Genomic DNA, 19,802 nt, shown 5'->3' on the forward strand with positions numbered 1-19,802 from the left:
TGACTAGCGTCCGTCGTCAGCTGGAGGGGAGGGCTGGGGTCCTGGTGGGCCAAGGCTGTTGCCTTGGCGAGGGTGGCCTTCATCAGGGACAGGGAGAAGGCCTTCTGCTGGTCGGGATGAATCTCCTGTGGTGGTTGACCATACCGAGAAATTCTTGTACGGCCCTGATGGAGGTAGGGGTGGGGAACCTCATGACGGCCTCGACCTTCGATGACACTGGGCGGACGCCTCCTGGGGATACCTCGTGGCCTAGGAATTCCACCTTCTCGATGCCAAAGGTGCACTTGTCGAACCTGACAACGAGGCCACTCTCCTGGAGGCGCTGCAGTACCTTCCGGATGTGCCGTAGGTGTTCTTTGTGGGATCTGGAAAAAGTTAAGATATCATCGACATAGCAGACGCAGAAGTCCAGGTCCCCCAGGATGCTGCCCATCAGCCTCTGGAAGGTCGCGCCTGCGTTCCTCAGGCCGAAGGTGGAGAAGGCGAAGACGTAGGACCCGAAAGGCGGTTTTGGGGATGTCTTCTGGAGCTACTGGTACCTGAAAATATGATTTTAAGAGACCTAATTTTGAGAATATTTTGGCCCTGTGGAAAGAGGCCGTTAGGTCCTGCATGTCTTGGGGAGGGTAGTGGTTGGGTTCTGTAGCAAGGTTGAGCCGCCTGTAGTCGCCACAGGGCCTCCAGGTGCCATCTGCTTTCTGCACCATTAATCGATTGCAAGAAATCAGGAATATTTACATTTCCTTTTACTATACAAAAACAATCATCTACATATCTAACCCAAAACACCTTAGAGAAGAGATTTCTTAGAATAAGTCTAGACTCAAAGAATTCCATGTAAATATTAGACAAAAGTGGCGAAAGAGGTTCCACATAGTCATACCAAATATTTGTTCATAAAAATCACCATTGAAAATTAATTTAAAATTTTTTATACAAAGGGATATCAAATTAATAACAACAATGGTAGGTAATTCTAGATTATACAGGTCCAAATGTTGTGATAAATATTGAAGAAAGTCATCAATAGGAACTTTAGTAAATAAAGATGTCACATCAAAACTGGTCAATTTGTTGGTACGTACTGGATAAATCACTCCACCCTGGATTATCCCTTGATCCTTTGTCCCTGTCTTTTTTGTTTAAAGAACATGCTGCCCAGATTAACAAACTGTAACCCCACCACCCCTTCTGTTTTTGTATATAAGGCTCTGTCAACTTCTCTGGTATTCAATGTGAACTTGAAAATCTAGAATAAACTACAAAATCACTTGTACAAAGTCCTGGTTGTCACTCCCTTCTGACGTGGATTTCCACACATGCAATAAACTTTAATAGTCCTAAACTTCCCACTGGTGTGAATTTGTTTTAGTATCACAATGAGTAAAATTTAGTCCTTAGTACATGACACTAAATCTATTTTGCAATTTTAAGTTGCTGCTAATCCTATTATAAGTACACTTTCAGAAGTCTAATTTTTAACAATATGTAAGTGCCACAGAAGCAATTGAAAAATTCTCTTGCCCAGAAGAGCAAATGCACTTTCTAAACAACAGTATATGATGTTGGTATTAATGATGAATTGTGGTGAATTTATTGCTTATGTAGGTGTGAAATGAATATCCAAATAATAAACCAACTGAGATTAGCTCAAACATTAACAGATATATATATAATTATGGGGCATTATTAAATTCAAAGTAAACAGTGGGCTTTGTAGAGAACTAGGCCAAATAATAACAAAATAAAGCATATTAAATTCATAGCAAGGTTACAGCAGTCATAACAAACAAGTACATTGTAGCATTATTTCAACTTTGAATTGGGGAGACCCATTTTCAGATTTTTTATCGGCCATTCCTTGTGACCTAACCTTCAGAACAGCACTGAAGAACATTTTGCATGTGTGACATAATTGTCATCAACATTGAATGAAAAGTGACAAAGATACATCAAAAGAATTGTTAAAAACTTGAAACATCCTTATTTTACCCATTTAATTTGCTCTGTAAACTTATAATTAACTATATGATATGCTTGTTACTTTTATTTTATATGGTATAATTAATTTTTTATATATATGAATGGATCCTTTTGGCTAGCTGACAAACTCATTAGTCTGGTGAACCCATTTCTGATAACTGACTTGGCAGTTTCTACTGTTATTTACATGGTATAGTTGTTTATAGGAACATTAAAATACAGTGAACCCCCCGTATTCGCGGGGGATGCGTCCCACACCCCCCCGCGAATAGGTCAAATCCGCGAATGCTTAAAACCTCTCTAAAAACACTTAGAACTGCCCATTTTGATAGCTTAAACCAAGAAAAACCCTGTAAAAATGTTTATACCTGAGTATTTTAATAGTTTTATCACAAAAAGTGCATTTATTCATGAAAATTATATGAAAATACAGTAATTAGTGAATGTTTCTGTGAAAAATACTGCGAATGGGCGAATTTTCTGCGAATGATGGCTAGATATGTTCCACAGAGAAACCCACGAATGCATGAGTCCGCGAACCATGAGTACGCGAATACGGGGGGTTTACTGTACAGCAAATTCACCAAAGGAGAAACAAATAGCAGGCTTTAAAGAATGAATCCTTGAGTTACCAAACCTAAACTAATTGTACACTATAGACTATCATTGTAAACTGATGACATCTAAATACTTTAGATAAAGAAAATCAGCAGCAAAAAGATGTACCTTCATTCTTTTTCTTGTGTGGCTTTCATTTGATAACCTTTGGTTGCTGACTCCCTCCAGCATTGTTTCATCTTTTCCCTTTGCAACTGTCTCTCCTTGTTAGCACACTGCCTATGAAATATCCGTTCTTCAAGACCTGATGAAATTGAAATTATATAAATCTGTCTATTATTGGACATTTGTATTGCCATGTAGCACTGTTGGACAAATATATTTTCATGTAATACTACAATTCTTTGGCAGGTGTATTTCCATGTAAAACTACATGGTCCCAAGAAGCTTGTATGCAAATTTTATATTTCTGCAAAAATATTTTTTCATATTGTATATGTTCTTCAATCTTCTTACAGAAGATGATAATGAACTTATTGGTGCACAATTATAATATAAGAGTAGATTGCTTTTAATATGAAGTTGCCAAACCTTAGAAATTCACTTAGTTTCCTAGAATATGAAAAACTGATTAAGACAAACTGTCATATTCTCTTTGAGTATGTATGTTGTATAATAAAAATCTTATTGTAGTGGAAATTACATACTGTTCAATATAAAAATATTTCAAGAGTTGTCATTGTACATCACTTCAGTTGATAATTCCATAAAAGCAAATGTTTAAAAGACTTGTGAATGCACACTATCACTTTAGTTAATACAATCTATATACAATGACCCATTTCTGAGCGAGTTATCGTATGTTGACATGACTGAAAATTGTTAATAAATTATTTTTTTACAAATGTTAATCTAATAGTATGTCTGCTCTTAGTGTGCACCTTAATCTAATATGTCTACTCTTCAAGAGTACACCTCATGTGCAGACAGTGAATTGTAATGCAAATACATTTTTAGTGTCCTGTAAAAAGAACCTTGTCAGCTCAGGTATACAATCTCTTAGGGTAACTTAGTGAAACTTTGTATATTTGTATAGAGAACCTGATTGATTTCCTTATCTTTAAAGTACTGTAATTAAATTTATCATGAAAAACACAAAAATGACATATTTTTTAAAGTTCACCCTGAGGTATATTTTGCATTCTTTAAAATTTAGAAAAAAATTAGGAATTTACTTCTGAACCCAAAAGACCTTTAGAAAAATTCTCCATAGTTATGCATCATTGCCCCACACCTGAATGGTTAGCACACCTTACACCCTTGTTTGCTTGGCCAGAATAACAGCCCTTTGTTGGCCGAGTTGATTGAGCTTCAGACTGTCACTCGATGGGCCGGAGTTCAATTCCATGCCGGCTGATGAAGAGTTAGAGGAATTTATTTCTGGTGATAGAAATTCATTTTCGCTATAATGTGGTTCGGATTCCACAATAAGCTGTAGGTCCCGTTGCTAAGTAACCAATTGGTTCTTAGCCATGTAAAATAAGTCTAATCCTTCGGGCCAGCCCTAGGAGAGCTGTTAATCAGCTCAGTGGTCTGGTAAAACTAAGGTATACTTAACTTTTTTTGGCCAGAATAACCAGAGAGTATGTAAAGGTTTGGCACCTTTATCAATTCCACTTTAAAAAAAAAGCATATTTTAAAGATTAATTAATATATCTCTTTAATAAACAAACCAGAGCCTTTATTATTATTATTATTATTATTATTATTATTATTATTATTATTATTATTATTATTATTATAATTTGGCAGCAGACCCTCTTTTAAACGGGTTCTATTGAATATTATTGCTGCTTCAGCTGCATTTATTTTGTTGAAGACTTTTCCTATTTTCCTTATTGCGGACTTCTCTTCAGTGGAGGTGCGTGCTAACAGCTCGCCTATATTTGTCATTTCATGGGAAAAGTCAAAATCTGGATTCTGCTTCTTTATATATTCTATACAGTTGGTTCTATACAATTGTTGCCGCGACAGCGTTTGACAGACTCTTCTGTCATTCTCCAGCGGGAGCTAGTAGAGGACTGGCAGATTGCATAGGTCCTTCTGAATTTATACACGGGCTTCAGCGGGGGGCGGTCATGGATGGCGAATTCTGATTGGTTGCAGTCAGCGAACTTCAAGCCAAATTTCTGCGTGAAGCTCAATCCTGACGGATCTTCGCAACCTGGGAATGTCATTCATTCCAGCGTTCCCATTGGCCTGCCCGTTGCGTGATGTCATGCCGGCTGACATCATCGGTAGTTTGGCTGCTATTGGGCTGCGGATGAATGATGTCATTATCTACTCTTTCTGTCGTAGTCGGGGATTGTCTCGAAGGGCGCCTCGCTCATCAGGGCATCTCCATTCTCAGGGTTGTCGTTTTCAGGTATTCGTTGGATTTGGCGGGTGTTCTGCATTATTCTTCTTAAATTCGTGGGTAGGGCGATGCCTCCTGCGTCGTATTCATTGCTGGTTTGTCTCGGCAATGAGGCGCCTCTAGCAGGCGCAGGCGTCGAAGTCGGCGGCTCTCGATTATACTTATATTTTGTATAATACTGTCGCGGGAGATGGAAATATTGTGAGTAACACGGGCGTGGTTCATAATGGCACCCTCCTGGGCGTGGCAGGAGATCCTTTTAGACAGGCGCATTGTGGTCATTCCAATATAAGCGCGGGGCATCCTCGGACAGGACATACAAATTGGAAGACAACGTTCTTCTGCTTGAGGGGTTCTCTTGCTGGCGGAGAGGGGTTATTTTCATCACCAGATCACGGGTGCGGCGATTCTTATAATAAATTATAAGATTTATTCTCTTACTGTCTTGGTCGGGGTGGCGTTTTCCATGGCGATTTTCTTCATGGAGTTCTCGTCCCTCGGTACTGGGGATGCATCCGGGCCTTATAATAGATGACATAAAGATCATTATAAGGCCCGGATGCATCCCCAGTACTGTGAGGACGAGAACTCCATGAAGAAAATCGTCATGGAAAACATCACCCCGACCGAAGACAGTAAGAGAATAAATCTTATAATTTATTATAAGAACCGCCGCACGTGATCTGGTGATGAAAATAACCTCTCCGCCAGCAAGAGAACCCTCAAGCAGAAGAACATGGTCTACCAATTTGTATGTCCTGTCCGAGGATGCCCTGGCGCTTATATTGGAATGACCACGCGCGCCTGTCTAAAAGGATCTCCTGCCACGCCCAGGAGGGTGCCATCATGAACCACGCCCTGCTACTCACAATATTTCCATCTCCGACAGTATTATACAAAACGCCGAGGAATCGAGAGCCGACTCGACGCCTGCGCCTGCTAGAGGCGCCTCATTGCCAGACAAAACCAAACAATGAATACGACACAGGAGGCATCGCAACCTACCCACGAATTTAAGAAGAATAATGCAGAACATATACAAATCCAACGAATACCTGAAAACGCATAACCCTGAGAATGGAGATGCCCTGATGAGCGAGGCGCCTTCGAGACAATCCCCGACTACAACAGAAAGAGTAGATAATGACATCATTCATCCGCAGCCCAATAGCAGCCAAACCACCGATGATGTCAGCCGCATGACATCACGCAACGGCAGGCCATCGGGAACGCTGGAATGAATGACATTCCCAGGTTTATTAAAGAACAGGACTGAGTACGCAGAAATTTGGCTTGAAGTTCGCTGACTGCAACCAATCAGAATTGTTATCCATGACCGCCCCCGCTGAAGCCCGTATAAATTCAGAAGGACCTATGCAATCTGCCAGTCCTCTACTAGCTCCCGCTGGAGAATGACAGAAGAGTCTGTCAAAAACGCTGTCAGGCAACAATTGTATAGAACCAACTGTATAGAATATATAAAGAAGCAGAATCCAGATTTTGACTTTTCCCCATGAAATGACAAATATAGGTGACCTGTTAGCACACACCTCCACTGAAGAGAAGTCCGCAATAAGGAAAATATAAAAAGTCTTCTACAAAATAAATGCAGCTGAAGCAGCAATAATATTCAATAGAACCTATTATTATTATTATTATTATTATTATTATTATTATTATGATTATTATTATTATTATAATATTACTATTCACAAGATAAAACCATATTCATAAGGAACAGCCCTACAGGGGCCAATGACTAGAAATTCAAGCTTCCAATAAATATGGTGTTCATTTGAAAAGTTACAGAAGACAATAGGAAATGCAGAAAGAAGAGATAAAAGAACAGATAAAAATATAAATAAATTAAAGAAACATAAGGTGCATTGTTTTAGGGTAGTAATGCACTGTATCTTCAGTTGAAATATTCAGGTTCTGATTGCCCAACATCCTCAGGGAGGCTGTTCCACAGTCTAATGGTGTGAGGAATAAAAGACCTCTGGAACTGAGAAGTTCAACAGCAAATCTGGTTGCTCTCAGCAGAGATCAATTGTGGTAGCAAAAGTTCTCTGTTGAAATACAACTTATGAATGTTGCAAAACAATTTTTCATAACTGCTACTGTTAGTAAACAGAAGCCTATCACCATGAACCACTCAAAGAGACAAATCTCAGGCAAAAGCAAACATCCACACCAGAGAACAGTGTTCAAGCAATGGATGGGAAAATGACCTAAAATAGGCTGCACTGATTTTATCATTGTTATGAACATGTGGGGCCTTACATATACTGTAATACCAAATTTCCAAGTAGCTATTGCTGACACTGTCACTAGATGTTCCTCAAAGTTTTCTACAGTAAGATGCAAGTCAAAAGACACCAAGTACAGTCAAAGCTTCCTACTCATTCAGCAGTCCCATCCACCTACAGGGGAGGATGGGGTAGAAAATCAGTACGAGATCTACTAATCAATAGTTTTTCATTTTACTGGAGATCAGCCTCATACTGAGAGTAAAGGCAGCCTCAGAGGTAATTTTAAACCCTGTGTGCTAAAATTTGCAGGAAGCCTAGGAATTCCATTCAAAAAAGGTCACACAGTGAAAGGGAGAGGTGCCAGGGAAGGAATGCCAAGCTTGGAATTTCAGTTGTTCTATTAGGAGCCTCATTAGCAGAGGAGACTGATAACCCTCTCCCTCAAACCTTACAAGGGAATAAGGTATGGTAGATTTATGGCAAAATGAAAGGATCATGAGAGAGTGCCTATTCCTGGGGCCTGGCTAAAAGTAAGCAAAAGAACAGAGTGGAAATTTGTCCAAAATCCAGGGATTGCAGGAAGAGATCTCGCATTTCTTTCAAAGAAAGACTGGATATAAATTATCCCAAGGCTATGTTGGAGTCATATGAAATGACAAATTTTTAAAGTAATTCGTATTTTTCCTAACATACAAACATGAGGTCTTTACATATGGAAATACCTTCAGCACAGCTGGAAACTGGCCATTCAGTTCTGACAAGGTTGTTAGATAATTAAAAACTGGATGGTTGGGTGGGGGAGACCTGCCCTTCTGTCGCGCAATGCATTCACTTACCTTCCGGCCCAGGTATCATAATGAGGGGTGGCTTGAGGTGGGTAGCTTATGTAAAGACCTCAGGTTTGTATGTTAAGAAAACTACAAATTTGTTCCTACACGAATACAAACCCTAAGTCTTTACACATGGAAGACTTACTGATTGGTGGGAAGATACTGACTAAGCCTCTGAACCGACTGGTGGTTCGCCTCACCTGAGCCTCCTTCCTGGCCATGTAGAGCAAAGGAAGGAGTCCCATACCTCTGATATGTTGAACATATGAGTGTTCAATTGCCAGACTTCTGGGCTTTTCAGATCGATGGGTTTGGGAAGCATCACTGGTATGAAAAAGGTTTAGATGAAGCTTTATGATGATTACAATAAAGCTAAAGATAACCAACAATTTCTTTGTTTATTGTCAGTCCCTCCCTCCCCTTGCTAGAGAGATTAGAGAGAGGGTAGGACTTGCTCCTACTATTCTAAATTACATTAGATAATAGAAAGGGTGCTCGGAAATGTGTAATTCACCAGCATCACGCCCATTCCAGCACGACAGTTCACCAACTGCCTGCGGGGAGAGGAGAGAAAAAAAGAGAGATAGGGAGGAGACCAGTCACACACACTCTCTCTTCCATAACTGTACATCTTAGGCAAGATGCTACCTGTCCCACTAGAGGAACTGGATGAGCTACACAACTTGCTGAGCAGCCACCATAGGACCCTAGGAAAAAGAGTCCAAGGACCTATGGGCAATGTCCCATAGGTAGGAGGTGAATGTGGTCTGTCGCGACCACACTCCTGCCTTCAGTATCTGGTGAACTGAAAGGTCTTCTTGAATGTGAGGGACGGACCAATGCCCCTGACCTCATGAGCTCTGGCATGGAACATACTGTCATCCACTTCGTCAGGCGTAGAGTACACCCGTTTGATTGCCTCACAAAGCCAGAAAGAGATGGTGTTCTTGGACACTTCTTTTTTGGTCAAGCCAATACTAACAAAGAGTTGTCGATAACCAGGCTTGAGCTGTCAAGTCGTCTTCAAGTAGTACCACAGCACTCTAATTGGACACAGTAGCATCTCATCTGTATCATCAACAAAAAAGTCCTCTATGGAGGGGATCAAGGAGAACTCGAATCTGGCGTGAGGGACCAATGGATTCTGAGTCTTTGCTATGAATTCTGGGACAAATTCAAACATGACAGATCCCCATCTCCGAGGAATCTCCGAGGAAAGAAAGCTTGACAGGAAGGATGAAGCTGCCATAAGAGGAGCCAAAGCCATACAGGTGACAGCAAAAATGTTGTTTCCTTGTGACGGAAGCAAAAACCAATGTTTCTCTTTCCAAAGGAATACTAATGAAAGCAAAGTTTCCTGGATCCTTTGGTAGGGAACAAGGCTAATCATAAGTAGGAAGGATTAGTGATTGAAGTTTCCTGTCCTCTAGTAACAGATAATGAAAATGAGTCACAAAGGTGGAGAGATGTAACAGTGATGTTCTACTTCCACAACTGCCTCTTCAAGATGTAGAGAAAATCTTTTGAAACAAGAGTTGAGGTGTATGGTAATGTAGTTTTGTATGGAGAGCAAAACTGCACCTTCCTGAAATCCATACCTAAAATCTTCCTTCTGGTTGACACCAAGCAAACATCCGTCCTAGACCAATGAAGCAAACTGGTGGAGAAGAGAAAAAACTACAGTATCCTAAGGTCAAACAAACAGTTGCATTAGTCTGTACTTAAGTTATAACCTGGATGAGAATAAAAGTACAACTAAAATATGGTAAACAATCATCAAGAGTGCAACAAATGAAATTAATCATTAAAACACAAAATTAATTTCTCTCATCACCAACACATTAGATCTCCAAGGCTGAAAACTCCCTCGACAAAGAGAGAGTTTAGAAACAACCCTGCACAAATAACCTGATTTAAAAATTAAAATGCCTAGAAATAAAAGTTTACAGGACTTAACATCATACTAAAAAAAATCCTAACAAACCCCAGCTCTAAACATCTTGATTCCAACTCAGGTGATGTGTAGCTGAGTCACTCTCAAGAGTCTCTCTTCCAGTAGGAAGAGCTCCTACCCCGACTATCTTAGCTCCGAAGTCTCTAGGGGTTCCATCTCTCCTTTTCTTGTGGCACATTGTCAAATTACTCCTCTTGTGGATCTTCTTACACTTCCTCCTCTTAGAAGATGCTGACCTTCTGTAACGATCAATCCTGATGACACTGCTGCCTGAAGAGGGAGAACTGCTTGACGGAGAGGAAGAGGAGGAAGACTGTCTAGCTAAGCTCCTCCATCATGAGGTGTAGTGCTTGCCTCTCATCTGCACCTTCACTGAGCTAACCCCAACCCTCTTTTTCTCAATCTTTTGAAACCCAAGAGGGGAAGGCTAAAATGCTGACTGGGGATCGCAACCTCTTTGCCTTGGAGTGATCCACACCTTGATCCTCATTTGTTGCTGTGGGGAGGGGGAGGGGTTGGGAGATCCAAATTCCCCCTTTTGCTGACTGCCTGAGTGAGGAGGGAATGGGGAGGCCACTGGGATTTACAGAGTCTGCTATGCTGGTCTCTTTCACCTTCACTAATATTCAGCCACTCAAGCACCCTTTCAAACACCTCTTCCGACAGGCCCAAGATGTCTCTCTTGAAGGCACTAGTGAAGGTTCCCCCCCCCATTACTGGAGGCATTGATGGAGGAGTGGGAGAAAGAAGAATGGAGTTGGATGAGGAGAAGGGCTCAAAGTTACTTCCCTTGACTGTGTCCTGTTTCCTTCTATGCTTTTCATTGACTCTCCTGTGAGGTATGCCATCCCTCACACACAACACATGTGGAGTCCCTTGCACAATCATTTTCCCTGCAGGAAATGCACACTGAATGCGAGGTCCACCACTGCAGGGGACATAAACTTATTGAAGGCTTTGTCCTTGCCTGTGAATTTTCGGAGCTTAGGTTTCATTCACTCCCATGGTAACCATCATAAAGAACAATGGGGCTAACAAAAAAAAAATATATACCTTAGTTTTACCATACCACTGAGCTGATTAACAGCTCTCCTAGGGCTGACCTGAAGGATTAGACTTATTTAACATGGCTAAGAACCAATTGGTTACTTAGCAACGGGACCTACAGCTTATTGTGGAATCCGAACTACATTACAGCGAGAAATAAATTTCTATCACCAGAAATAAATTCCTCTAACTCTTCATTAGCTGGCCGGAGTGTTGAGCTCAGGCCTAGCGAGTGCAAGGCCACAAATCTACCAACTCGCCCAAGGAAGAGCTAATGGGGCTAACAAGTGGCACACTCATGGTATAGGGAATCTCACCAGCTTTAATCAAAGGCCCCTGCAAAAGCACTCATGGAAACACATATGATTATCATTTCCTAAACACAACCGAGATGTGGCTCAACAGAAATCACAACTGGGGAAAAGCCAAAGGAATCACACAAAAAATGCCAGTGCAATGTGTATCACTAGCTTGATACGCAACTATGGCTGGGAAAACAATGGTGCAGGTACGCTGAGAGAGGTCCAGGCCTACCTGCATTATTGTTTTGTTTTATCTGTCAATACACAGCTGATGTCCTCAATGTGTACTGGGTAATCCCATTTATGAAAAAGAGGTTTGTATCCTTACAGGAACAACTATGCTTTCCTCCCCTCAGGTAAGTAAATACAAAATTTCTGGGTGGAACAGGCTAGCAATTTATTGGCACTTGATAAACATGGCATAATATCTGTAACATTTTAAAAAATTCTAGGCTCAATATAATATTTTAATATTAACAAACTGATATTTACCTCTGCTTACAACATTTTACATATTTATTTATAAAACCTGATACACATACATACAGCCTTTACTGTACATGAAAAGGATAGAAGGAAGTGTCCCTAATACTATGCCAAACATGAACTTTACCTTATAAATAGGATGGAGATCTACAAATGCTTAATATTAAAGATCCAATTAAAAAATCTGGAATGCCCAAACAGCCATTTAAGTTAACTAGACTTTGTAAGGTGCTAAAATGGTGTTTTCATAATAAAATTAAGTTTCTTATATACTTATCAAGTAATTACATAGCTATACTATTCCACTCGTGTGGCAGTTAAAAATTTTAAGTTCGCGGTAGCAATTCATTTATTTATAATGTAGGTAACTACCCCGCCCTCTATTGGGGAACAATAGGTACAGCGATCGTCACTACTTTTGTGCTTTATGTCCATCAGAGGGGAGGAGGAGGGCTCTGATCTTGTAATTACTAGGTAAGCATATATGAAACTTAATTTTATTATGAAAATACCAATTTCATATATGTAACTTACCAAGTAATTACATAGCTAACTCCCACATTGATAGGTGGTGGGATAAATGGACATATTCTGTTCCAAAAACAAAAGGATATGAGGATGAATTTGCAACATAAAAATCTGTTAGCATTGATAAAATGCTTGTTGTAACCTTACCTGGTAAGAGAGCTGCAGTAGTTGATTACTGCCTTGGTCTGTTCTCATCTTGACCTGTAGCAACTTAGAGGAATGGCAGTGATAAGTCCCTACTTTTTGAGAGGGGGGCCCTTAGAGCAAAGGAGCCTTTCGAACACCCATAAAGCAATACAGACAAAACTGCCCTTACCCTGGGAGCAGTACCAAAATACAATAGACCAATAAAAATAGTTACCCATACCAACAACAAAATAGATTAAATACCACCATACCACTACCACAGATTCGTGGGCACTCTGGGTACAAGTAGCCCCAAGCTCCCCCCCAAAAAATTTGACACCCAAAAATTCAAGGTGAAAAAGTTACAGATAGGAAGGGTTGATTCTTATGCTTCCTCCCACAATACTAAGCCAGCCACAGATAGCATACCAAAGGTACTGCAATATTCGTACGTCGTTTCAATTTCTGTAAGATAGTGTGAGGTAAAAACTGAATTGCATTTCCAGTATGTCAACTGGGGGATAGTTGAAAGCGACATACTATGCCTAAAGGCATACAAAGTGGTGACAGCTCTAATATCATGTGCTCTCACCTGAAAGGAAAATAGGACATCTTTTTCTATTTGAGAGTGCACCTCGATGATCAGACTTCTAAGAAAAAATTACACAGCATTCTTAGACAACAGTTTCGAGGGTTCTTGACGGTACACCAGAGAGTTACTGGCAGGGTCTCTGATTCACTCTGTCCTGTCTAAGTAATCTCAGTGCCTTCACTGGGAAACGGACCCTTTCCTCCTCCTCTGGTCCTAGAATGTCCATGAGGTTTTTAATAGAAACCAAGCGTGGCCAAGGATTGGACGGGGACTCATTCTTAGCCAGAAAGCCCAGACAGCATCTCCCTTCGAGAAACCGATGCACTTGTATATAGCCTGCAACTCGCTTACTCTCTTGGCAGTGGCCAAGGCTACAAGAAAAAGTCTTCTTAATTAAATTCTTGAATGAAATGGCACGGAGAGGCTTGAAAGCAGGACCCGTTAACCATTTAAGTGCAACATCCAGGTTCCACTACACAGAGTTGTCCTTCACCTGTTTAGAAGTCTCAAAAGACTTAATCAGATCTGTCAAGTCTTTACTGGAGGCCAAGTCTACTCTATGCTTGAAGACTGATCCCAGCATAGCTCTATAGCCCTTAATACAGTAATACCCTGAACTTGCGTGATTCGAGTTGCGCGAATTCACAGACACCCGAACTTTTCACTGGAACCTAACTAATTGTCATACAAGAGTTTTTCACAGGCACACGAACATTTGCGAATACTGAGAAACCCCGCAAAAGTGTTTATGTTTAATTTTTTAAGTAATTTATAAGTTTTCAAGCTTTTATGTGTAAATTAAATAACATTAAATAAAAATAATTTCTCTCTCTCTTACTGAGATGAGAGAATTTTTATGGTACATGTATATGTTCATTGTTTTGTATGATAAATAAATTTTTTACCTAATATTACGTACTAATTTTCAAGTATTAATAAGATTAACCCCCACAGTCCTGGTATCTTTCCTGAAAGATTTAAATTAACTTTGTGGCGGAGTCCGGGTATCTTTCCTGAAAAATTTCAATCGCCGCCAAATGTTTTGAATGGAATTGGCGCAATTTTTTCTGCTCGACACCTCTAGAGTATTTTGACAAATTGGCAACCCATAGATCACCATACACCACCTCTGAGAGCTGAATGAGAGCGATCAGTAGTCTCCAAGCATCGCATGGTCTTGGTCTTAGTCTTGGCCTTGGTGGCGTCTCGGATGATAGTGATACTTTTGTCAGTGATCCTTCTACTAGTAAGAAAAAAATTAGTAGTAAAAAGAGGCCTCTAACGACCAAAGAAATCAATGAAACTTTGAAATTGTTGGAAGAATTCCACGATAGTGATAGCTATGGGAGCGAGTCTGATTACGAGAGCAGCGTTCTCGAAGGCTTGGGATGGGCTGATGAAAGTGGTGATGAGGAACTGAATGATCCTAGATATCGTCAGCAAGAAACTGATAGTAGTAGTGATGATAGTGATGCTTATCAAGCCGAAATAATTGATGCTGAAGAAGACATTCTCCGAGGCAGAGGGTTCGTTCGCCGACGCCGCAGGCAACGGGGGACGGTGGGATCCTCTTCCTCTCGCAGTTCATCGGGGGGAAGGGGAGGCGGCAGTGGTGTTTGAACACATGGGTCGGCTGCGGCTACAGAAAATGACGGTTGGACTGATGGGCGTAATTTCGTTCCTCATGATTATGTTTTTGGTGGTTCAGCAGGAGTGACGCTAGATTTTGACCTCAACTCTAATATGAGTGAAGAATCTGATTATTTTCGGAAATTCATCGACGATGATATAGTGCAAGTCATGGTCGATGAAACCAATCGGTATCACTCGCTCCTCACACGTGACAGGCCTCCTGGTACATCGAAGATGAAGAAATGGGTGGATGTTTGTCTCCAAGAAATGATAGTGTTCCTGGCTCTCACGTTACTAATGCCTCATACATGAAGCATCGTTATGAGGGATTACTGGGCAACAGATGCATACATATATACGCCGATATATGGAAAATTCATGCCACGTGACAGATATCAGGATATGTATCAGTTCTTGCATTTCTGAACAATGAGATGAGGGATAGAAATAGTAATGATAGACTGTGGAAAATAAGAGATGTCTTGAAATGGTAAGGGAAAGATTAAAAAATATTTTTATCCCTTCCAAAACTTGTTGTGGATGAAAGTTTAGTGTTATTCAAGGGTAGACTGATATTCAAGCAATACATAAGAACAAAAAGACATTGTTTTGGGATAAAAATATATGTTATTTGTGACTGTAAAACGGGATATGTTCTTGACATTGTCATTTATACAGGGACAGACGTAGACATCCCAGCTAATGATCCCTTGGGGCATTCAGGGGCCGTTGTGAAGATGCTAATGGATCCCTATTGGAATGCAGGCCATATCCTGTATACTGATAACTACTACACCAGCCCGGGGCTAAGTACTTATCTCCACGACAACAACACCGGGTTGGTTGGGACGGTCAGAGACAATAGAAAAGGAATGCCCAAATTCCCAAAGGGTATCAAACGAGGTGAGGCTGTTTTCAGAAAGAAAGCTCATCATCTCCTTGTGAAATGGAAGGACGAAAAGGAATTCAATCTGTTGTCGGGGATTCACACTGGGCAAATGATATCCACTGGGAAACAGGACTACAGAACACGTGAAACCATTTACAAACCAGATGTGATTGTGGACTACGTGAAAAACATGCGTCTTGTAAACAAATCTGATATGCAAATTGGATACATGGCATGCACTCGGAGAACAATGAAGTGGTACAAGAAAGCCCTATTCCACATCATAGACGTTTGTATGCTGAATGCGTATAACCTGTACAAATTCCATACAAAAGTCAATTTCTCTGCGCTACTTTTCACTCAACATGTGTAAACAGCTCTTATTGAAATATGGCCAATTCCAGAGAACAGCCAAGGGAAAATTTGTCGAGCAACCAGAAACGTCGTCTGGCACCCAGACAATGGTGCCAGACCCACTTCTTGGACCGCCTTCCCGAAACCCGAAATGGAAAACTGAGCCAGAGGACCTGCCACGTATGTGCTAACACAAAGAACATTGAGGAAAGACGGAGGAAGTTGGTCACAACCTGGTGCCCAATACAAGTAAAATACATGTTATCATAACTTTTTATTTCAAGTAAACTTTGTTTTACATTTACCGATATATTTCACTTTCAGGTCATTTTACGGTAAAATGGGTATTGTTCATTTTCATTTTTTATAACTTTTACTTTACATTTATGAGTTTATGAACATATTTCAGGGTAAATAAAATATATTTTTATCGAAAGAGAGAGAGAGAGAGAGGTAATTATAACTTTTTTTTTATATCGGGTAAACTTTGTTTTTTATTTACCTGGTAATTCACTTTTTCTTTTACGGGTATATTATTCACTTGACAGTCTCTTTTGTTTTACATTTACCGATATATTTCACTTTCAGGTCATTTTATGGTAAAATGGGTATTGTTCATTTTCATTTTTTATAACTTTTACTTTACATTTATGAGTTTATGAACATATTTCAGGGTAAATAAAATATATTTTTTATGGAAAGAGAGAGAGAAGAGAGAGAGAGAGAGAGAGAGAGAGAGAGATTAATTATTTTTTTTTATATCGGTAAATTTTTGTTTTTATTTACCTGGTAATTCACTTTTTTTTTACGGGTATATTATTCATGACAGTCTTTTTAGAGAGAGAGAGAGAGAGAGAGAGAGAGAGAGAGAAGTTTAAGTATATCTTAGTTTTACCAGACCACTGAGCTGATTAACAGCTCTCCTAGGGCTGGCCCGAAGGATTAGACTTATTTTACGTGGCTAAGAACCAATTGGTTACTTAGCAACGGGACCTACAGCTTATTGTGGAATCCGAACCACATTATAGCGAGGAATGAATTTCTATCACCAGAAATAAATTCCTCTAGCTCTTCATCAGCCGGAATTTTGGAATTGAACGGGCCCATCGAGCGACAGTCGAAAGCTCAACCGAGTCGGCCAACAAAGGGCTGAGAGAGAGAGAGAGAGAGAGAGAGAGAGAGAGAGAGACTTTTCATTGAGAGAGAGAAATGTGTTGGCATACATTGACGATATATATTTCAATTTCATGGCATTTTACGGGTAAACTTGTTGGGTATTGTTCACTTTCAATAACTTTTACCTTACATTACGGGTTTTCATATTACATTACGGGTCTTTCATAAATACTAATATTTTTCATACGATAAGGGCAGAAATATAAGGCTTTCGATAACTTTTTTCCAGTATTACTTTTATATACTTTTTTTACATTTATGGGTATGTTTCATTTTCATTGCATTTTACGGGTAATAACTTACATGTAAATAACTTTTATTGTATTATATTTGTTGTATACAAGTGCAAACTTTTAGAATTCATTATTTTGCGTGGTATTGTTTGTTAGCGTGTCGGCGAAAAGGCCCGCGCCCGGGCCAATTCTTTTCAGTCAGCTGTCTCCCCGCTCATCCTACTTATAGCACTTTATAATCAACTCGCTCTGGTAAGTACAAAAATTATTTTTAGATTTTTTTTTTGTTCCATGTTCATGTGCATTCTATTACCTTTCCATAGATATGTATTTTTCTCCAATTTGCAATGGTCAATTTTAGCCCGGTCTCAGGGGTTACATAAGCGTATTTTAGCCCGGATTGTGAGGGTTAAATAATAACAATATAATAATACTCATAATAAAACTGTAATTACAAAATTTGTATGTGATATGTATTTTAAACAAACAAATATCTTTCCCTCATCTTTTGTAACTCATTAACCCTTAAACGCCAAGCCTCTATTTACGAAATTGTCTGCCGTATGCCAGCGGTGTTCGGGAGTTAGCGCCGAAGCAGAAAAAAGTTTTTTTTTTTTTTAAATCACAGCACACTTAGCTTTTAAGATTAAGAGTTAATTTTTGGCTCCTTTTTTTGACATTGCCTGAAGTTTAGTATGCAACCAACAGAAATGAAAAAAAAATATCATTATCATATATAAATATTGAAATATATGACAGCAAGAAAAAAAATTTCATATATAATTGTATACAAATTGCGCTGTGAGCAAAACGGTTAAAGTAATGAATTTTTTTTCGTCGTATTGTACACTAAATTGCAATGATTTTGGTATATAACAAATTGTAAAATGATCAAAGCAACACAGAGAAAATATTATCACAAAATGATGCATGAATTCTTAACGCTCAGACATAAAAAAAGTTTTTTTCAAAAATTCACCATAAATCGAAATATTGTGCTAGAGACTTCCCGTTTGTTGCAAAATGAAGGTATTTGATTGAATATTACTAGACTGTAAGTGTTTTAGCTTACAATTGCAGTTTTCGACCATTTCGGTCTAGTTAAAGTTGACCGATGGTTGAATTTTTTCTATTTATCGTGATTTATATGAAAATATTTCAAAACTGATAAAAGCTACAACCATGAGTTATTTTTTGTTGTATTCTACAAGAAATTGCACACATTTCCATATATAAAACTTTATGTAACGACTAATATAAAACAGTGCCAACATTACGACAAAGTGACAAAAGAATTTCTGAGATGTTCGGCCGAGTTACCACGAGCGATGTAAGGAAAAAGTTTTTTTCAAAAATTCACTATAAATCGAAATATTGTGCTAGAGACTTCCAATTTGTTGCAAAATGAAGGTAAGTGATTGAATATTACTCGAATGTAAGAGTTTTAGCTTACAATTGCGTTTTTCGACCATTTCGGTCAAGTCAAAGTTGACCGAAGGTTGAAATTTTGGCACTTATCGCGATTTATATGAAAATATTTCAAAACTGATTGAAGCTACAACCATAAAACTGATTGAAGCTACAACCATGTGTTATTTTTTGTTGTATTCTACATGAAATTGCACACATTTTCATATATAAAACTTTATGTAACGACTAATATAAAACGTGCAAACATTACGACAAAGTGACGAAAGAATTTCTGAGATGTTCGCCCGAGTTAACTTGGACGAAGGGAAAAAGTTTTTCAAAAATTCACCATAAATCGAAATATTGTGCTAGAGACTTCCACTTTGTTGCAAAATGAAGGTAAATGATTGGATATTACTAGAATGTAAGAGTTTTAGCTTACAATTGCGTTTTTCGACCATTTCGGTCGAGTCAAAGTTGACCAAAGGTTGAAATTTTGGCACTTATCGTGATTTATATGCAAATATTTCCAAACTGATAAAAGCTACAACCATGGGTTGTTTTTTGTTGTATTTTACATGAAATTGCACACATTTTCATATATAAAACTTTATGTAACAGCTAATATAAAATGATGCAAAAATTACGACAAAATGACGAAAAGAATTTCTGAAATTTTCGCAGAGTTGCAATGGACGTAAGGAAAATTTTTTCAAAAATTCACCATAAATCGAAATATTGTGCTAGAGACTTCCAATTTGTTGCAAAATGAAGGTAAATGATTGAATATTGCTAGAATGTAAGACTTTTAGCTTACAATTGCGTTTTTCGACCATTTTGGTCGAGTCAAAGTTGACTGAAGGTTGAAATTTTTTGTAGTCGACGTGCGGTACGTCCGCTCGTCACCCGACAGACAATTTTAGTCGACTTACGATACGTCCAGTCAGCGTTTAAGGGTTAAGAGAAGCTCGAAGGCAAAGCTGTCAGATATGTCAATTTAACATGACAAGAAGGGAGAGTGTTGCTGATTAGGA

The 19,802-nt window shown here is 39.2% G+C and overlaps 1 protein-coding gene across 5 annotated transcripts in view; it reads right to left on the reverse strand.

The window, feature by feature from the left end:
• LOC136855826 (phosphatidylinositol N-acetylglucosaminyltransferase subunit H-like) overlaps positions 1-19,802 on the reverse strand; it is a 167,374-nt gene that overhangs the window by 35,502 nt on the left and 112,070 nt on the right. The window contains exon 7 of one of the 5 annotated variants that reach the window (XM_067133217.1): positions 877-2,845. The exons of 3 other annotated variants lie outside the window; for them this stretch is intronic. In XM_067133217.1, the coding sequence (XP_066989318.1) occupies positions 2,839-2,845 (7 nt within the window). In that variant the 3' untranslated portion in view covers positions 877-2,838. Of the gene's footprint in view, positions 1-876; positions 2,846-19,802 lie in introns of those variants that run through there. One more of the 5 variants, XM_067133200.1, reaches the window with a different exon arrangement.

The sequence above is a fragment of the Macrobrachium rosenbergii genome, chromosome 3 (genome assembly GCF_040412425.1).
Source record: "Macrobrachium rosenbergii isolate ZJJX-2024 chromosome 3, ASM4041242v1, whole genome shotgun sequence".
In the NCBI taxonomy this organism is placed as follows: Eukaryota; Metazoa; Arthropoda; class Malacostraca; order Decapoda; family Palaemonidae; genus Macrobrachium; species Macrobrachium rosenbergii.